This window comes from Phoca vitulina, unplaced genomic scaffold, assembly GCF_004348235.1.
Source record: "Phoca vitulina isolate PV1807 unplaced genomic scaffold, GSC_HSeal_1.0 scaffold119, whole genome shotgun sequence".
Lineage (NCBI taxonomy): Eukaryota > Metazoa > Chordata > Mammalia > Carnivora > Phocidae > Phoca > Phoca vitulina.
Genome location: NW_022589822.1, coordinates 988,256 through 1,009,659, shown reverse-complemented (window position 1 = coordinate 1,009,659; position 21,404 = coordinate 988,256). Strand labels below are relative to the sequence as shown.

Genomic DNA, 21,404 nt, shown 5'->3' with positions numbered 1-21,404 from the left:
AAGAGGAGGCAGGCTTCACTCTCACTGTCAGTATCCAACACTTACCTTTCCAGGTCCTCATGTTATCTAAACCGGAGAGAGAGATTCTTCTTGGTGCCATAGTGCACTCTGGCTTCTTGAGCTGCTTCTCTGGGCGCCGTTCAGAGAGATGGCTTGGCTTCGGGGGGCGGGGAGGTGGCATGTTGGACATGATGTCTAGTTCTTTTGCCTCATAGGGCAAGGAACCTTGGTTTTTATCTACCTGAATGGTGGAATTTAAGGAAGTTTCTGGCAATGGTGAAGAACAGTGATCCCTGGTTGGCCCATTGATATCTCTGCTCCATATCAGGGCAGCCTGAGGCCTCAGGGAAGGCGCCTTCTGAGAGCCACTCCCATGGCGTGAGGGGTGGGCCAAGTTACTGGGGGGCACGGGCTGCAGGCAGTCAACAAAAACGTCATCAAATGAAGTCTGTTCCAATGAGCGGTCTGAGTTTGACCAGCTATCACATCTGGTGGGCAGACTGGGGGGAAAAAAAGCATATAAATGTGACTGAAATGGAGCAAGTCCCTGGCAGAAGTCAGAAGAGGAAGGCCACCTATCCACGACAAAACCCATGCTGGCCTCTTTCCCATGCTTCCACATTCCCTCCACAGCCCTCACCAAGCCCTGGATGCAGGAACCAATGGTTTGTTGATTTTTGTCATCCTATCGGTGTCAGATACATATGAAAATTCAAGGTTAGACATGAAAGCCACATGCATGACTCAGCCCTCAGAGTGGTTGGTGGTGATCTGTCCCCACCTTGGCTGCCGCAGGAAGAGGTGAGGGGAGACACACCCGCTAGCAGATGCTACAGCTAAATGGACTGATTTGGTCAGGCATGCTGAGCACACATCTCAGCGCTAGAGCCCGCCAGAGAAGGCAGCGGAGGTTCCGCAGACACAGAGAGACGTGCACATGAGCATACCTGGCGTGCCGCGGTCTTCCAGTCTCACAGTTGGACAGAATCAGATAATCAGGAAGGGAGAGAAACTCTGACTCACTTCTGCTTTCCTCGGCGGCTACGGAATTCGTGCTTAGGTCATCTCTCGGCAAGGAGGTGGGAAGGGAGCTGGCAGGGGATGGCTGGAGGGAGCAGGGCATGCGAGAGAAGCTCTCCATGGAATCTGCTGGAGAAATCATTTCCTGGGTTAACGTTTAAGAATGGCTATAGCACTCACTCACAAATCTCAAACAGCATCTACGAGGCCAAATAGAAGATGCAAATCACAGCTGGTGTTTGTACTGATGGAGGAGACCATTTCCCCAAGCTATAAACAATGTCTGGGGAAGAAGGCCAATGTTCCAAGACTGAAGTGTTGAATCAATTAAGAGTAAAAAAAGCCAAGCATTCTTGGCCTAAAAATCTGCAGTAACATAGTCTACTCACAGCTTCTTTATGGCTCTCGGCCGTAGCCCTGCATTACTGTTTATTCACTCAACAAATACACACACACACACACACACACACACACACGTATATTTATGCATAACATGTATGTACATACTTACATATGCATGTGTGCAGATATGTACATCTGCATATGCAGATATATGGGTATTTCTGTCTATGCAGAATACCTTCTATTGCACCTACTATGCGCGCAGAACTGTTCTAACTCTGCCAAGACAGACTCTGCCTTCACTGGAGTCTACAGTCCGCTAGAGGAGACAGACAAATAAAACATAAATAAAGAATAATGGTAATGATGTGTAAGGAAAAGGAAAGAAAGAAATAGGGTGTGATGGCTGGTAAAGCCGACATTTCTCAAGGAGCATGATATTCAGAGACTTCCAATGAAAAGCCGGCTTTTATTTCCCCTTTGAACCACGCTGGCAGAAGTTCAGGATTCCTGAGTCCGAGTGGCCAAGAACTGCCTGAGTTCAAGTCCAGGCTCTACTGGAACCGTAGGCCTGCTACCTACCTGCTGCAAGTTTCCTTCTTTGTAAAGCACATACACCACAAAATCGCTCTGAGGATAAGCTGAGCTAATACACAAGAGCATTTAGCAGAGCTCCTGGCTAGAGTGCACATGATGCATTGACTAGCTAGGGTCGCTGGATACAGGACCAAACACTGTATGTGAAAAGCCACAAGAAAGGCCTCTGGGCGTGGTTCTCAGATGAAGAGGACTCTACTCTTACATCCTCTTAAAAACTAAGGGGGGGGGGTGGGCTATAGGGAATGATAAAGGTCATAGGGGGTGGTTTCTGGCTTCCTCCAAATTCCCACCAGACCTGTCCACTTTCTGCCTGGTGTCTGACTCATTCCTGTTCCACTTTGGATACTGGGAAACATGTTATATATCTATGTTTTAGGATAACTCCTGGATGAGGAAAGAAATAGAGGAGACACATAACATTGCACACGGATATGTATGTAGTTTGGGCTGAAGGTAGGGACTAAGGTGGCAGAGAGCGAGCGGCAAGCCTGGAAGAATTGGTCAGGGACACTGTTTGCACCGAGTTGGACTCTGGCCGGGAAGGATTCACTGCAGCTTTGCAAGTAAGCTTCATCTGTTGTAGCAAGGATAAAGAGCTTGCCATCACTTCATTTCCTTTTATTTCAGTGCTTTCGAAGCTCAGTAATGTGACTGAATAGCTAACTGCACTTACTAAGCTTCCCAGGTTCATGAAAAGAAAAGGATTTTGTCCTCAGGAAGCACACGGTCCCGTGCCACCCTAGAGAGCTGCAGCTGACTCCCCACCGCCACCTAGCGTTCCAGTGTGTGTTTCCGTGGCAGGTGATAAACACACAGTAAGGGTGGAGACGTTGAAGCCACTGGAACTTAGGACTGATTAACATGCTAAAGGAAATCAGCGTCAAGATCTCACAGGTTGAGGATCAGGGGCTCCACAGCAAACTCCATGAAGGTAAGTGAATTGTAACGCTAGGTGCACAATACATAGGAATACATGTGCTTGCACGTGTATGAAAGAGAGAGCAAGAGTGAGCAAGCCCAGGAGCGGCCCAGGGCAACCTCAGAGCTAATTTGTCCTGCACACAGCTCAAGCCGACTGGAGATATGAGAAATTCTTCCCTGCCTATGAGAAGTAGCCGAGTTCTGTCTTCCTACCTCCCCGGGCTGAACAACCCAGTCGACAACAGAAAAACTGGAGTTCCGTGAATTACCGAGAAACCCTGATATTTAATATTTCCCGGAAATCAGCAGCAGCAACAGCGTGGGGAAAACCAGAGCCCTCCAGGACATCCTCACCCACATTCTACTTTTACTGCATCTGTTGTCTGTGGCTGATGCAAGCAAAGCTGTGGAGTGGCTTCGAAGCCACTGAAGTCACTTGTAACGTTCAGGCCTGAAATCTAGAACCAGGTGAAAGGAAGGCACCTCTAGCCGCGTACTTTGTGGGAACAATTCTGCTATCAAGCGGCCTGCGCAGACACGCTCGAGGCGGCGGGGGGTCCCGGCCCCGGCCCCGGCCCCTCCCGCGGCCACCCCCCCACCGCCGCCCCGCGCACGGGAACCCCAGCTCTGCTCTCACCTGCGCCATCCTCCAGCTGGCCGAGGTTGCAGACCTGACTGATGCTGTACACCCACACCAGCATTTCCACCTCGGTCTTGGCCACCAGATAGAAGGTACGAGAAGTCGTCTTGACAATGAACACGAAATTATTCTGAAACTCCTTCCGCACGAAGCCGGGGCCCACGTGCTTCCAGACGGCGCACTCGCTCAGGTCGATGGCGCGGATGGGCTTGCTCGCGTGCTTGCTGCGGTAGTACTCCAGCACGTCGGGGTTGCCGCTCATGCGGCCCCGCCGGAGCACAAACCAGCGCCTGCGCCAGGCCTGCGGAGAGGCGATGCGACAGCCAGTTACTGCACGCACGGCGCCTGCCTCGGGACAAGGACGGCGGAGAAATCAACCGGCCGTTCCGACAAGGAAATGCACGGCCACCCAGCTTTGGATGAAACGACTAATGCACCATCTTCAAGTCTGTTTTATTCAGTGACCGTAAGGACGGGTCCTCAGGACTGGAGTCGCACAATCGTCACCGTGGATGCGGCAAAGGTACGTAAAAGAAACGGATGTATGCTCACGCTGAAAAAAAACCTCAGTGACGAATAAGAAAGCTTTCTTACCACCATCCGGCTCAGTCCAAAAGCCAAGATCAGACATTCAAATCAGACACAGATGAGGAGTGCCCACCATCGTATCATCTAACACTGTTATTTAACTTCTAGAGAATGGCTCAACAAGAAAGGAAGAATCATACACATTCGACTTCATCATCTGAAGTTGACGACTGTCTTTCTGTAAACCCCCAAGTGCTTTACCAGAACCCATTTAGTCTCCAAAACCATCCTATGGGAGAGGTAACTATTTTTATGTCCATTTTCTGTATGAGAACATTGAGGTTCAGAGAAATTAACTAAGGTGTCCAGCTGCAGGAAGGGATTTGAACTCAAGTGAGGATGGAAGAACTAGTAATGAGTGTGAGGTAAAAGAAAAAGTAGAGAAGGGGAGTATAGCCAATTCTTTAGGGTTGTCTGACTATAAAGTGGGAGAGCTCTGGGCCAAAGGATGTTTTTAAATTTTATTTTAGAGACAGGGCAAACAGTGGGACGGGGAGACAGAGAGGGAGAGAGAATCTAAAGCAGATTACACGCTGAGCACGGAGCCCGACTCAGGGCTCAATCCCATGACTCTGAGGTCATGACCTAAGCCTAAACCAAGAGTTGGTCGCTCAACCGTATGTGCCACCCAGGTGCCCCCAAAGGATTTTTTTAAAAAGATTTTATTTATTTGACAGCGAGAGAGCACAAGCAGGGTGAGCAGCAGAGGCAGAGGGAGAAGCAGGCTCCCCACTGAGCAGGGAGCCCGATGTGGGGCTCGATCCCAGGACCCTGGGATCATGACCTGAGCCGAAGGCAGACGCTTAACGACTGAGCCACCCAGGTGCCCCTTGAATTTTTTTTTTTTTTAAAGATGGAAGACACTTAAGCATTCACCTCGTAAATCACAGTGTTTCCCAATCCGGGATTAGGACGCCCCAGAGGGCATCTGACAAGAGGCGTGTTTTGCATGTCCTAAAGGTTGGGGGTGGAGCAGGACAGGAATTGTCTGGCCCAAAGCTATCATGCCCTGTTGAGAAACACTAAAACAATTAAAAGGAACTTTCCTCAGTGCAACAGGAATCTCAGAAAGAGCCAAGCATTGAGGTAAAATGATCAGGGAAAGCTTAGTCCATGCTCAGAAAAGAGAATGATGTTCCAAAGAAACATGGCTCTGCATGCCACAGGAGCTACTAGGGAAGACTTAGGGCTCCTCGGCTCCCCACTTACCCCTGACCTAGAATGAGCTACGTCCTTGGGTATGAGGCCTAGGAAAAGATGTTTATTTGCAATTGACCGTGGCCCCGCCATTCTAAGGAGTCCTCAGTATCTGTAAACTTCCCTGCCCTCTCCTGGAGAACTTCCTCAAGTTCCCCATTTTCTCACAGGCTGACGGGCCAGCAGCAGGGCTCTTAACCATTGGAGATACTCACTGTTGCAGTTGGCAAATGCCAAGTGGAGAGATTTATAGCTCTGTGGTTTGCTCTTCTGAGCAGGGGCATGTGTGACAGCAGGAAGTGTGGGCTTCTGCCAGGAGGCATGGTGACCACTGGGACAGGAAGTCTTGTATCTCGAGCTTCATGTATGCCTGACACATTTATAAGCCCACCAGCTTAGACCAGGATGCCAGGGGAAAAGGAAAAGCCGCTGTCTGGAGTGTTCTCAGATCCCTCCCTGCCCAGGGCACATGAGATCCAAGGCAGCAGAGAACCTGGTCAAGCACTGAAAGGGGGAAGGCCAATCATCACAAATGGCCTACTATGTCTCCTCAGACTAGAAAACCCTTTTGAAGCCATGGCAAGGGGCAGCCATGAGAAGGTGGGCAGCCGCTTCACGCTGGGTTGGGACAAGGAGGGGAAAACGGTGCCTGGCAGGTGAGCCCTGGCTTGGTTCTGCCTTTACAGACACTGTAAACCTCTGAGGAGACGTTTGTCCACTCGGAAGGGGGACAAACCAGTGTGATTAAGTCCTTGTTTTTGAGACAGGAGAAATAACAGCATGTTTGTGTGCTCATGGGAATGATGCAGGAGGACGAGAAAAATTACTGATTCAATAAATTCCTGTTGCAAAAACATGGCATCGGATGGGGTGCGGCCACTAAACAGGAGAGAAGGAGCTCAAGCGTCACTATGGGCTTTGGAACATGGGGGGATGGGAAACTGGGCAAACAGGAATATGAGCCCTAATCCCTGGCTTCCCCGAGATGGTGCAGGCCCAGGGAAGGGGTCCAGAGGATGAGGGAACACCACGTGTGCCTGCTAAGGAAAGCCTTCATGGGGATCCTGGGGTACCCCAAACTTTCCAAAGGCGACTTTGGTAGGGAAATGTGAAGAGGAACTTTGTTGTACTTCCCAAAAATGATTCTAAAAGAGGAAGTCAAACCGAGTGCAGAACCAAGTTTTAACTTAATTGCTCTTAGTTCTATGGGAACAGCTTTCTCATCCTTTAATAGTTTTGGGGGGGGGAAAGTAATATCAAGAATCACCACGCATCCTGCCAGATGATGGAGACAGAGAAGGGGGTGAGAGCTGGTCCCTAAAAGAGCCTGCTATCTGGCTGGGATGGTAAAGAGGTAGAAATATGAAATGGGTAGATTTCAACCCAGGGCAATGACTGCAGCGGCAGAGGGGTCAGCCAGGAGCAGCAGGAGTGCGAAGAGGAGAATGACATGGACATGTCTCGGCTCCACTCATTTGTTCAACAACTATCTCTTGATGGCCTACCATGCAGACCGTGGGAAAACAGAAGTGCACAAGGCACACGCCCTGCCACTCAGTCTTGTGGGCAGCAGGGCAAGCGGGCAGATGGATAAACAGACAATTGTTTAGGGAGGTAAGCACTATGATAACGGAAAGCCAAAATTCTAGGGGAACACACAAAAGACACAACTCTATCAGACTGGTGGGCCTGGGGAAGCTTCCAGGATGGCTAAGCTGAGCCTGAAGAAGGGCCAAGGAAGCAGCCAGGGCAAAGGCACTGTGGTGAGAGCTTATATTCCAGCTATTTTGTTTCTTTTTTGTAATGCAAGTGTCTGACTTAAGCTTTGATTGCTGAGGCATCCATTTCAAAGAGGCTTCTACTTCAAAGACACTTTCTCCCAGGAACACATGGCCACAACAACAAGATGGAGAGCAGGGCCCCTCACCCCACCGAGGCACCGAGGTTTTAGAGATCGCGGTGGATTTTGGTAACTGACCATTTGGGCCGCTTGTTTTTTCTCTTCCCACGCTTGTGTTTCAAACTCACCAATAGTAAGCCCATGAAACCCTATGCCCCCACCCTTGACCCTAATAAACGCATAACCCCAGGCCCCCGTGAGCACTCTCTCTACCGACGACCTTGCGGTGTAGCCCCAGGGGTTCTGCGTCATTTCCAGGCCTCGTAAGTAAAACACTTTTATTTCTTCAAAATTTCCTAATGGTTGTTGCTAAGGGGCATCTTGCAATCATAGTAAGAACCACAAGGGCTGGTCCAACCACAGCAATGGTTACTGAGGGGCTGAGACCGGCCTGACAGGCACCAGGATGGAAGACGCACGGACGGAGAAGGGCAGGTAGGTGGCAGGGCTGTGCGGCAGGCATGGAAGCAGAAGGAAAAATGACAGTCACCCAGTAACTTCAAAAGGAAGCAGCATAACTCACCAGCCCGCCCTCCCTCAGGGTTTTATTTTACTTTTATTTTGTATTTTTTATTTTTTTTAAAGATTTTATTTATTTATCTGGCAGAGAGAGACACAGCGAGAGAGGGAACACAAGCAGGGGAGTGGGAGAGGGAGAAGCAGGCTTCACGCTGAGCAGGGAGCCCGACGCGGGGCTCGATCCCAGGACCCCGGGATCATGACCTGAGCCGAAGGCAGACGCTTAACGACTGAGCCACCCAGGCGCCCCTACTTTGTATTTCTTTTAAAGATTTTATTTATTTGAGAGAGAGCATGTGCGCGCACGAGTTGGGGGAGGGGCAGAGGGAGAGGGAGAAGGAGAGGGACAAGCAGACATCCCACTGAGCAGGGAGCCCTTCTGGAAGTGGGAGACATGTGACAAAGACCCCTGAAAGCAGTTGGCCAGCACCAAAGCCTGGCTGGCTCAGTCTTGATCTCAGGGTTGTGAGTTTGAGCCCCATGTTAGGTGTAGAGATTACTTAAAAATAATAAACTTAAAAAAAAGATACAGTGAAACAGTGCCACAAGGAAGTTACCAGATCTGACTAGGGTCATGTCAGAAGGACTCTGGAGTCAACCTAAAGAAGCTCCCACTGGCCAAATATGGAACAATTTGAGCTTTAATGAATATAATAATTACAGTGGCTTGAAACCCCTCAACTATGTTTAAATCCATGCATTCATCATGATATTAAAAGAGAAGAATTTTTCATCCTCAGAGGATGTGAGGGAACCACTTCATTAATCCTGCAAGCGGGTAAGCAAAGGGAAAGGAATTGATCATTATCCTGCTTCTCCTAGACAAGCCATACCACTGGGAAGATGAAGGGAAACATCTTTTTATAAATGTATTCTGACTAATAAAGGAAAATAAATGATAGAATTAGAATATCACCATTTTGCTATCCCCAGAGAATTAGTAGGGATACGTATTAAGCATCAACAGTTGCTAGCTCAGGAAGCAAAACAGGCAGACGTTCTGTGCCTTCAATAGCCTGGCATTCGGGTGTAATCAGCCAAAACCCAGACTGTGGGAAATTTGGCATCTCAAAGGCCCAGGTTCTTCCCCAGATAAACGATAAGAAAAAGAAAGGATGGGGGGCAGGCTGTCTATGAGATCAAAACTTTATTTACTTTTAAAGATTTTATTTATTCATTTGAGACAGAGAGAGAGAGAGAGCGAGCACATGAGCGGGGGGGGGGAGAGGCAGAGGCAGAGGGACAAACAGACTCCCCACTGAGCTGGGAGCCCAATGTGGGGCTTGATCCCAGGACCTGGAGATCATTACCTGAGCCGAAGGCAGGCGCTTAACCATCTGAGCCACCCAGACGCTCCAAAACTTTATTTTGTTTTTAAAGATTTTATTTAGGGACCCCTGGGTGGCTCAGTCGGTGAAGCATCTGCCTTCGATTCAGGTCATGGTCCCAGGGTCCTGGGATCGAGTCCCGCATTGGGCTCCTTGCTCAGCGGGGAGCCTGCTTCTCCCTCTCCCTCTGCTGCTCCCCCTGCTCATGCTCTCTCTCTCTCAAATAAATAAATAAAATCTTTAGAAAAATAAAAATAAAGATTTTATTTATTTGAAAGAGAGCGAGCGAGCATGAGCGGGGAGAGGGGCAGAAGACAGGGACAAGCAGGCTTCCCACTGAGCAGGGAGCCCGATGCGGGGCTCGATCCCAGGGCCCTGGGATCATGACCTGAGCCGAAGGCAGACGCTTAACCGACTGAGCCACCCAGGTGCCCTGAGATCAAAACTTTAAATTATAGTGCTTAGGGGATGCTCATTGGAGTGACCAGAACATTAAAAAATTGCAAAGAAGAGATTTCTACACATGCCAGGGTAAGACTAACGTACAGGGAGAAGGAGGTCGTGACTGAGGTGAGGTACATGGAGACGTTTCCGCCCGGGGTGGTAACATTATCTGCCAACTGGCTGGTGGTTAGAAGGGGGCTCATCTAATAATAATTAAACCATAATTTGTTCTATGTGGTTTGCTATATTTGTGTTTTCTTCTGTGATAAAAAGGATTTTATTTTATTTTTTAAAAGATTTTTATTAATTTATATGAGAGAGAGAGAGTGTGTGTGTGAGAGAGAGAGAGAGCGCGAGCACACGGGGGGGGGGGGGGCAGCAGGCAGTGGGAGAGGGAGAAGCAGGTTTCCTGCGGAGCAGGGAGCTGATGCGGGGCTCGATCCCGGGACCCTGGGACCATGACCCGAGCTGAAGGCAGATGCTTAACACTTAACCGACTGAGCCACCCAGGTGCCCCAATAAAAAGGATTTTAAAACAATTCCTCTGGAGAGGGCATGTTCACGGATCCATTCGATAAACGGTTATTAATTGCCTACCACGTGCCAGGCACTGTGCACAAAGGGAAGAAGAGAATTTCTAGGCCCACAGAGGGGCCTCACATCCTCTGCTGCTGTCTCTTCTCACTTGGGAGCTGGCTTCCATGGCTGCACTGAACTCCACCTTCTCTCCCCTTGGACCTCCTCTGCCGGGCAGCTCATGAGCAGCTCGGGAAGCCAAGATGGAAAGGTGGGGAAGTCAACAGTTCTGCATAGACTGTGAAGACGAGCATGTCCTGCACCAAGAGGATCTAGAAAGCAAAACCGCTATGCAAACAATGAGCCACAATTATGACTCAGAGAAATAGAGTACAAGAAGGGGGGGCTGGATTAAAAGTCAGAACCTGCATTTGAATTCTGATTCTACGTCTGACTTTCTGGGTGACCTGGAGCAGTTAACTTGACTGCTGCGAACCTCAGCATCTGCAAATGGACATGATATGCCTTGGCCTGCAGTGAAGCAATGAGAAATGGACAGCAAAACATTATCAATTTGAAAGTAAGTTATAAAAAAAAAAAAGAAAGCAACTTATAAAATGATGATGGGACTTGTCACCAGGGCACAAGGCACTGCTTGCCCTGGGGAAACTGCTTCTCCTCTTCTGGAACCCATACCCCCTGCCGTGCAATAGTGGGTTCTGAGGGCTTTTCCAGTTCTGATAATCAAAGATCTGTTTCCCATCAGCCTTTCCTGCCACAGCCACCAAGCTGACTCATGACCACCCCACCAGTATCATCTCCAACAACAAAAACCTGCAACATCCTGTAACCTTGCGGAAAAGTGTTTATGCTCATTCCTAGAATCTGAGAGAGGCTAAAACTGAGCTCCTCCAGGAGGGTGTGTCTAGATCACAGGTCTGTTCATTTCTATGGAATTGTTAGCGGAATAACTGAATCTCATCCTTCTAAGAGTAGAAGCTATGTGTTGTTCTCCTCTTAAACCAACCCAACTTGCTGACTTCATAATTTACAAACACCTCCTGGTTTGTTTCTCGATACACAGTGACCCACCAGGTTAAACAAAAGTGCAAGTGCCGGCAAGGCTGAGGTGGGGCTGTGCAACGGTGATCTAGGGAAAGGGGGCTGAGACTTGAATCTGAACTTCTCCGTGTCCCCCGCCCCCCCCAGCTCATATGCTGAAGTCTTAACCCCCAGTGCCTCAGAGTGTGACTGTATTTGGAGACAGAGGCTTTACCAAGTTAAAGTGAGGCCATTAGAGTGGGACCTAATCCAATACGACTGGTGTCCTTATAAAATGGAAAAATTGGACACATACATAGAAGGAATATATCGTGAAGATGCAGAGGAAGGAGACGGCTATCAACAAACCAAGGAAAGAGGCCTGGAATAGATCCATCCTCCCAGCTCTCAGAAGGAACCAATGCTGCCGACAGCTGGGTCTCAGACTTCTAGCTTCTGAAATCATGAGACAATCAATTTCTGTGGCTTAAGATCCAGCAAAGAAATACATTCCTCAGCCTTTATTATGTATTTGAACCACCTGGGAGAACTTTTATTTCCAGCCACATTGGTGTACCTGGCACTGAACTTATCTCCTACCCATAAAACCAACTAGAAAACTACACCAAGTATATGCAACAATTGCTTTTAAACACTGGATGACAGTCAGTGCAGGGCTGGGACCTGCATGAGAAGAGAAACAAAAGAGGTCAGCCCAACGACCACCCTGGCTTTCAGCCTATAGGCCCATTTCCAGACTACAGTACAGGGAGGTGTCCCAAACAGATTACAGCATTCTTGCAGAGTTGGGAAGACAGAGATAAAAATTCTGGATGGTTGAGATGGCTGAACTTCACAGGGAAAAGTACCAGAGAGGAGGGAGCCAGGTAAGTAAAGAGTTCCAGAAATCCACATAGGAATTCCCTCATAAGACTTCAGCTGAATACTAACAAGCACGTGCGTGGGGTTAAACTCCATGAGGTGAATGCAGTAACAGCTACTGGAGACCCACAAACTGAACAACCACCAGAGCTCACACAGGGCTGGGACATGTCTGAGTTCTGATCAGCTAGACTAGAAAAACCTGAAACATTCAGTACATACTCTTAGAAAGGCCACAGCTTAGAGTTAGAAATAGGCCAAACTAGCCCTGGAGTGTAACTACTCTAGCTTTGCCCTAAGAAAGCTTAAAAAGAAGCCTTGAGGGGGCGCCTGGGTGGCTCAGTAGGTTGAGCGTCCGACTCTTGATTTCAGCTCAGGTCATGATCTCAGGGTCCTGGGATCGAGCCCTTTGTGGGGCTCCCTGCTCAGCGGGGAGTCTGCTCAAAATTCTCCCTCTCCCTCTGCCCCTCCTCCTGCTCTCTCTCTCTCTCTCTTAAATAATTAATTAAATAAATAAATCTTTAAAAAAAAAAAAAAAAAAAACAGCAGCAGCAGCCTTGGAATGATCAAGCTGATCTTCAAGTTACTTAATTGCCTGCCAGAACAAAGTTCAGCACTTTGTAAAGGAAGATAACAAAATCCAGATACTCTACAATATAATATTTACAATGTAAATAATCCCCCCAAAACTACTAAAAATGGAAAGAGTCAGGAAAATGTAGCTCATAATCACGAAAAAAATCAGTTAATACACAGAAGCCTAAAAATCACAGAGATGACAGAATAAGCAGACAAGAATTTAAAACAGTTATATTGCTTGAGGTTTAAAGGAAAACATGTTCATAATGAGAGGAGAAATAGACAAGAACAAAATCGAACTTGTGGAGGTAAAAAATACATATCTGAAATGAAACATTCATTGGATGGGTATAACAGCATATTAGACACTGAAGAAGTGACCGGTGAATGTGGAACACAGAAAGAATACCTGGGAGAGAACAGAAACACCCAGGGAGCTGCTAAAAATGCACAGAGACTAATTCAGCAGGCATTTGTAATGAATATCTCGGCAGACTGGGATGCATAAAAGCAGCCCCCCTTTCTTTTTTTTTAGATTTTTAAAAAATTTATTTATTTGAGAGAGAGATAACAGAGGGAGAGGGAGAGGGAGAAGCAGGCTCCCTGCTGAGCAGGGAGCCCGACTTGGGGCTCAGTCCCAGGACCCTGAGATCATGACCTGAGCCGAAGGCAGATGCTTAACCCACTGAGCCACCCAGATGCCCCTATTAATTTCTTTTAAAAGATTTTATTTATTTATTTGACAGAGAAGGAGAGAGCACAAGCAGGGGGAGTAGCAGAGGGAAAGGGAGAAGCAGGCTCCCCGCTGAGCAGGGAGCCCGACGTGGGGCTCGATCCCAGGACCCTGGGATCATGACCTGAGCCGAAGGCAGACGCTTCACCGACTGAGCCACCCAGGTGCCCCTAGCAGCCCCCCTTTCTAAAGGTAAGTGGCCAGAGATGAGAAGAAAGGAAGGAGTCAAGAGACATAGCATACACAAAATTTGAGCAGAGAATTCTAACCTTTTATGGGTTATGAACCCCTTAGAGACATGATGAAATACACGGACCTTCTCTCATCAGAAACACGCAAGTGCCCGCATGCTCTCTATCTTTCTCTTGCTCTCATTCTCTCCCACACACACCCCCACCCCCCACCCCCCATCCCCATTCTGGACTGCCTTCCCTTATCGAACTACACAACACTCTCCTTTACTGGCCTCTTCCAGTTTCATATCCCTTAACTACCATGTATTTGATGATGATTCACAAAATTATGTTTCCAACCTGGATTTTTCCCAGGAACTTCAGACCCATATAACCAACAATCAGACATCTCCACTTATATATCTATCTCTTAAACTTAACATGCCCCAAAACTAAGCTCTCAATTTCATGCCTCTCAAATGTACTCCTCTTCCAGCCTTCCAATACCTCAGTAAATGCTACCACCATCCATTCATTTTCTAAATCCAAACCTTGGGGTGATCCTTGCTTCCACTTGCCACATCCAATGCATTAACAAGTTCTTTTAACTCTACTTTCAAAACATTCCAAATCAACCCACTTCTCTCTATGCATCCCCTACAACCACCCTGGTCCGAGTCACTCACATCAACTCTCAACCCCAATAAATTCGTTCTCAACAGAGAAGTCAAGGACCTTTTAAAAACCTAAATCTGATCATATTGTTCCATTGATTAGCCCCTTCCGAAGGTTTCCTGATGCCTTAATAGTAAAATCCAAACTCTAACGTGGCCCAGAAAGTCCCACATGAACTGGCCCTGCCCATCTCAATCACCCTCTTGCTCTTTCACACTGGTCTTTTTGATGTTCCTGTCACTGAGACTTCAACTTCATTGTCATCTCCTCGGAGACCTTCTCTGATCATCCAAATTAAAGTGGCCAGCCACAATCATTCTCCACAACATCACCCTATCTTCATTTCCTCCAGGCCACTTTCAATACCTGGTATTTTTCTTGTTTGTTCGAGATTTGCTGTCTGTTCCCCCACCCCCCCACCCATCCCCCACTGCTTTGTTCTGTGGGCTTAGCACTGCCTGGCACAGAAGAGTTGCTCAGTAAATACTTGTTGAATGAATGAATTCCACACAATTTCACGGTATCATAGACCTAGGTTTAAAATACTACTCTTGAGAAACAGGACTAGCTTTGTGGGTTCATAACAAACCTAATCACCAGGATTTCCTCTTCATATATCTATGTGCCAAGAACTGGGGATGTGATGCTGAACCAGGTAGACATGATCTCTAAGCTGGACTTTAGGCAGTCAGGCAAGGCTTGGTACTGGACCTTTATTTTTTTTTTTTAAGATTTTATTTATTTATTTGAGAGAGAGAGACACAGCGAGAGAGGGAACACAAGCAGGGGGAGTGGGAGAGGAAGAAGCAGGCCTCCCACCAAGCAGGGGGCCCGATGCGGGGGTCGATCCCAGGACCCGGCATCATGACCTAGGCCGAAGGCAGACACTTAACGACTGAGCCACCCAGGCGCCCCTATTTATTTTTTTTAAAGATTTTATTTATTTATTTGACAGAGAGAGAGCAAGCACAAGCAGGGGGAGCGGCAGGAAGAGGGAGAGGGAGAAGCAGGCTCCCCGCTGAGCAGGGAGCCCAACGTGGGACTCGATCCCAGGACCGAGCTGAAGGCAGATGCTTCACTGACTGAGTCACCCAGGCGCCCTGGTACTGGGCTTTTAACTCAAACACTATAAATGCTCTATATCCAGACACTGCAGCATGTTGTTCAGGATTAAACTGGGGTGTGAGAGTGATCAGTGAAGCATACCTAAGATGAGCTTTTATCAGTTACTACAACAGATAATCAAGGCTGAAGTTTATAAAGGATCGACCTTAAAAGTTTGAGCACTTTATTCGTGCACTCAATTTTACTTGTACAATAAGATAAACCTGGCTGGGTTCGAGCAAGTTTCTTGGGCTCCAGAATTCACTCCAATAAAACTGCAGTGGCCCGTCTGGATTGTGTCCATTGTCGAAAGACACTGAAATGAACTGAGAAACATCCTGAAAGTCTCTGAGGCTGTAAAAAGACACCTCGGGTTTAAACTTCTTTTCTGGCCAGAGTGATTACTGGCCCTTTGTTTCAGCGGAATTGGCCCCCTGCCCCCTCTGCAGTGGTGAAATCCCAAAGCTATGAAATCATTTCCTCCACATACGCACAGGATGGGTCAGCAACCTGCCTTCGTAGCCAGGCTTTCCAACTCAGGCTGAAGGAACAAAACCCACATGTAGCTGAGGTGTTGACCCTTCAGCATTGCTGTCCTCTCAGCGATGGCAGGTTCGGACTTAACCTGTCAAGCGACTGTGTGGGCCTCTTCGCCTTCTGATCCATCAACGTGCTCCACTCTGTCCTGGCCAAGAGTATCCAGAGCTCCAGAATTTGCTGCTCTGATTCCAACTGCTCCGATTGCTTCTAAGCATTGCTCTCCTCCTGAGCTGCTCCTTCAGTGGCTGTGGGATATGCCTCCGATTAGAAGAGAGCTGTTGCTACGAAGCTACTCTCTGGGCGACTTAAGCCTGTATGCCCTGGGATGGCAGGAACATGTCCTGTTTGGGTCCCTGAAGTGCCTCCAGCATCTTTAACAGTCTTGGCAACGCCATACATATGTGATGTGTGCTTGGGGACTGACGGACAGCCTGCAGCATGGGGCTGTAAGGAGTTAATAGGAAGGACCCTCGTGTTGGAACACGACAGCAGTGGGGCTCACGTGAAGCTCCATGTGCCGAAACCGCATGCGAATGAGACATTGATGCTGGTCGTGCAAGAAAGTGACACTAAGGGAATGAGACGCCACCAGCCTCCTCGGGATCTCATGAAATAAGCTTACAAAAAGATCCTCGATCCACAAGAAATCAAGAAAGCACAGAAAAGGGAAACCTCGAAGACGTGGGGCAAACAAAAGGCACAAATCAGATGCTTGATTTCAATCCAAGTGCATCAACGCTTACATTAAATGTAAAGGGACTCAAGGCTTCGGTGAAAAGACATTTATTGAATGGGATGTGTGCAGGGGATAGAAAGAGAAATAGGACGCAGGCTCTGCTTTTATAATGCTCACAGTGGTCTTGTGGGCCAAGTGCCGTGACAGAATGTGCTGCGTGGATGAATTCACAACTGCAGAGACAGAGGACGAACCTACAGAGGTGGCAGCTGGGTGGTGGAAGATGTGGTGGGGGTAGAACTGATAGGAACTGGCATTTCTTTCTCTGACACGTTTATCAACTTATATTCATAGTGCTGTGAAGCGGTCAAGGCAGCTAATTTTCCAGAAAAGGAAGCTGGTCCTCAGAGACATGAAGTGTCTTGTTCATTAATCCAAGTTTCATGGCTCCTCTTTCAGTGTTCAAGAACATTCTTTAACTTAAGAAATTGAATAAAAATTATTTGAAATTAGAGACACCTGGGTGGCTCAGGCGGTTAAACGTCTGCCTTTGGCTCAGGTCATGATCCCAGGGTCCTGGGATCGAGCCCCACCTCGGGCTCCCTGCTCCGCGGGAAGCCTGCTTCTCCCTCTCCCACTCCCCCTGCTTGTGCTCTCTCTCTTCTATATATATATATTTGACATATATATGTGTAATAAATAAATAAATAAAATCTTTTTAAAAAATCAGTTGAAATGAAAGAAAAGGAAAACAGTAGGAGTTGGTTGGTGACCCAGGAAGATATCTTAAAATGTCACCAGGCAGGTTTTCAAGCTGGTTGCTCCTACCACTCCTGCAGTTTACTAGGAAGTGTGTGGGGGGAAACAGTGACAGAGTATTACCCTCAAAGTCACTCGTTAGAGCCCTTTCCGCAAAGACTGTGTTAGCCCACAGAACTGTCAAAACCATTTCCCCTAATTTAGCTCTGTCTTCCAAAGTGGAATATTTTTGTCTCTTTACATACATTCTTCTCTAGAGTCCAGAAGACACGGAGGAAGAAAAGACAAGAGAAATAAGACTTGCCCTTGTCTGATTTACTGACTTCATTTCCTCTTGCATTCCTCCTCATCACTGTTCCTCTATGAACAGGTTTCCCCCATTGGGTTTTTCTTATTGGTGTGTTGCTATTGAAGTGGACTTAGTGAATGCTAGTTAGTGTTTAGAAAACCTAACAACTCAATCACTGCCTGCCATTTGTAAGGGCCCCCAGGAATGTTGGATGTGGTCCCAGAACATGAGATGAAGGGGAGCATTTGGTAACGACTTGGAGCTCCCATTCTCTTCCCAGTGGTTTCACCATGAAAACGCTCAGGAAGTTTGGGGTGTGTTTATGGGTTGCAAAAGGTGAAAATCATCAAAGAAACAGAATTCTGGATAATGTTCTACTTTCTCTCCGCCTTCTACTTCCTTGCCAAGGGGGACGGCAAAAGCCATGGGACCCAAGGGCAGCAGGTTGGGAATTTCCAGGAGCACGTTATACTGCTCCTCTTTGTCCTGGCTCAGTGCCACTAGCCCTGGGATTGCTGGTGACCCTTCAGCCTGATGGCCTGTAACCTTCTGTTCGCTGCCAGATAGAGCTAGGACTTGTCCCAGGCATGGAATAACTTCCTGTGATTGTCCTGGAGATGGCCTGGCCCACAGGATCAGCTTCCATGGTTGTCAACAGAGGCAGAAAAGTCCCGTATCTCTGCAATGTGGTGAGCCTTGGAAGGAGGAATCCTGAGGAGGAATGTTCAGCAGAGATAAGTGTGCCACACTACATGACATGGACTTGACCTTCCTCATGTATTGTCAGTCCAAGTGCCACTGACTGTCCTGGCTAGTTTCTCATTAGTTCTTACATGGCAGATTCTTAGAGGTCATTAAGACCAGCTAATCAACTTTGCAGGTGTTGTGAACCTGGAAGGGTCACCAATACATTAGGTATCAGGCTCAGGATGCAAAATGATGGGTTGGAACAATGGGCCAAAACCAACACAGGAATAAACAGTTGTTTGAAACTAGTAACTAGTTTCTGTGATAGATTAAGAGTCTGAGGTAGAACCGAAACACAAAGGAGGTGATCAAGTCTGAAGGAACATTTGAAATGACAACTTGACCACTGAGCTGGTTGATGGGGAAATCTTTTAAAGCAGGGTACCTGCAAAGGCATGAACGTAGAATAAACTTTTAAAAATCATCCTCATCCCAAAGTGTTGGGTACAGATAATGGTGATGGTTATACAACATCATGAATGTATTTATATATTTTTTTTTAAGATTTATTTATTTTAGGGGTGCCTGGTGGCTCAGATGGTTAAGTGTCTGGCTTCGGCTCAGGTCATGATCCCAGGGTCCTGGGATCGAGTCCCGCATCGGGCTCCCTGCTTGGCAGGGAGCCTGCTTCTCCCTCTGCCTCTCTCTCTCTCTGTCTCTCATGAATAAATAAATAAAATCTTAAAAAAAAAGATTTATTTATTTTAGAGAAAGAGAGAGTGAGCACAAGAGCAGGGGGAGGGGCAGAGGGAGAGAGAGAATCTTCAAACAGACTCCCCGTTGAGCACGGAGCCCGACTCAGGGCTCAATCTCTCGATCGTGAGATCACGACTTGAGCGGAAATCAAGAGTCCAACGCTTAACCGACTGAGCCACCCAGGTGCCCCATTAATGTATTTAATGCCACTGAGCTTTACACTTACAAATGGTTAAAATAACCAATATTCTATTATGTATATTTTACTACAATAAAAAAGTGACAAAGCAGTACTTGCACATCCATGGGTGTCTGTCCTCTAGGGACATTCCCCACTGCTCAAGGTACGAGGGCTTCCGGGACTGTCACCGAAGTACCAGAGCAACAGAAAGATCTGAAGTGACACAGATTTCGCAAAATACACAGCAATAATAATAGTTAACACAGGTGTCCCAGGAACCATTCTAAGTGCTTTGGATGGATTGAATTAAATCATTTAACCTTCGCATGGACGCTGTGAGGTACACACTCTTCATACATATGAGGAAACTGAGGTGCATGAGCTAACATGCGGCAGAAGTGGGCTTTGAACTCAGACCATCTACCTCAGGAGCCCGGGTCTTAACAGTGTGCTCTAGTGAGATCAGAAGCTGCTATCCACTGACTACAGCTGTGTAAGTCAAGGAGCTTAGAACGCCCCAAGAGTGAGTCAGGAAGAAAGGAATGAGGGGAGTGCTCACTTCACATTGGAGCAACGCAGAGCAGATTAGCCTGCGTAGGGCTGTGTAAGGGTGGCACGCAAATTCGTGAAGTGCTCCCCAAAAATGAAAGGAATGAGGAGAACTGGGATTGGGATTGTGGGAGAGTGTGTATTTGGGTTACAGGGTCTAGGAGAGGAGAAAATACAGCACCATTTTATCAAAATGAGCTCAGCCTAGCAAGAGATCTTCTCATTTTCCTCAAATACAGGAATTTGGAAAGCATTTGGAAAACCTGGTCTCTTGGGTTATTAGATATAAGATATCTGAGCTTTAATGCTGAGAAGAATCTTTTTAAAATGCCCCAACAGTGCCTGATGCCTAGAGGGAGCTCAGTAAACCTTGCTGAATAAATTAGTGAATCTCTCTATTTCACTGCCTGGATTGAAGATTCACATTTAAAAAGGAAATTAGAGGGACGGCTGGATGGCTCAGTGGGTGAAGCATCTGCCTTGGGCTCAGGTCATGATCTCAGGGTCCTGGGATCGAGCCCCACGTCGTCTGGCTCCCTGCTCAGCGAGGAGTCTGCTTCTCCTCCCTCTGCCACTCCCCCTGCTTGTGTGCTCTCTCTCTTTCTGTCTCTCTCTGACAAATACATAGATAAAATCTTTTTAAAAAAAGAAATAAGATAACTAAAAAGGAAATTAGAACAGTATTGCAAACACAGAGGTGGACATTTACCTAACCCTGGCAGCTGGAAATGCTTCCTAAAAACATGGTACCACTGCCAGAAATGCTGAAGAGAAGACAGTGCCACGGATGAATTCCTAAAAAAGAGAGATGTCTGTGCTTGACACACGTGTGTTACGTGCGAGCCTGGGGTGTAGGCAGGTGGAAGGGAAGGGAAGAGAGGAAAGTGAGCAGGAGACGGAGGGAGCCATCCTCGAAGGGTCCAGCTTGGATGGTGGCAGCACGTCAGGGCGGGTGGGGCATCAAGCCCTCAGCGACAGCTCTAAACACTCTTCTGACTAGAGGAAGTTGCCAAAACCACCTCCCAGCCTCTGGCCAGCACAAACTGTGAATCAATAGAAGCTACTCCGCCCAAGAGACCACAGGGCACCCGTGTTTATTTAAGCTCCTGTCTCAGCACGGGAGAAGTGAAGATCCCAGACGGTGCCAGCCTGGACGCTTATCCCTGGAGAGTAAAAGAACGTTCTCAGTTTCAACTTGGTTTCATTACTTCCTTTGCTCAAGGCACATACATCTGCTGCGAGGAAGAACCCTTTATTGTTTACAGTTAAGGCAAACCCCCTTGGCCTCCTCACTGCTGACCCAAATGCCCTTCCTTTCCCCCAGGAACACATGTGCAAGTCAGGGTTCAGAAATGTGTGTTGAGTGAACTGATGAGAACTGGTCCAGAACAGATGCACTCAGACAAGATGACACTAACCAGACTCACTTCCAATTCAGTGTATGAGTGTGCTCAGCTCAGATGGGCCCTCGGTGCCAGCAGGTCATCGTGATGCTCCCCCCCCCACCTCAGCATATCTCCCCTCGCCTTAAACCCACTGTCTTCCCATCACTGTGATTCCGAGAGTCCGGAATGGACCAAGTTGAGGATTTTTCACTGGAATCCTTGAGAAATCACTTTCTTATTTTGTCAAAACTGCGCCCTCCGAAGAGGGTGAGGAGATGTACAACTGACCTAGGGTCTTTCCATGAGTTGGTTGGATCTTCCTTTTGTATTCTGGGTTCTTTTCATTCTTTTCGATGAGTTTCACGGAAGGGGATTATGTG

The 21,404-nt window shown here is 47.6% G+C and overlaps 1 protein-coding gene across 2 annotated transcripts in view; it reads right to left on the bottom strand.

The window, feature by feature from the left end:
• The window catches only part of GAB3 (GRB2 associated binding protein 3), an 89,784-nt gene that overhangs the window by 41,489 nt on the left and 26,891 nt on the right, over positions 1–21,404 (bottom strand). Inside the window, exons 2-4 of one of the 2 annotated variants that reach the window (XM_032398749.1) lie at positions 3,521–3,824; positions 948–1,146; positions 46–500 (exon numbers count right to left, since the gene is read on the bottom strand). In XM_032398749.1, the coding sequence (XP_032254640.1) occupies positions 46–500; positions 948–1,146; positions 3,521–3,824 (958 nt within the window). Of the gene's footprint in view, positions 1–45; positions 501–947; positions 1,150–3,520; positions 3,825–21,404 lie in introns of both variants that reach the window. The other variant, XM_032398748.1, reaches the window with a different exon arrangement.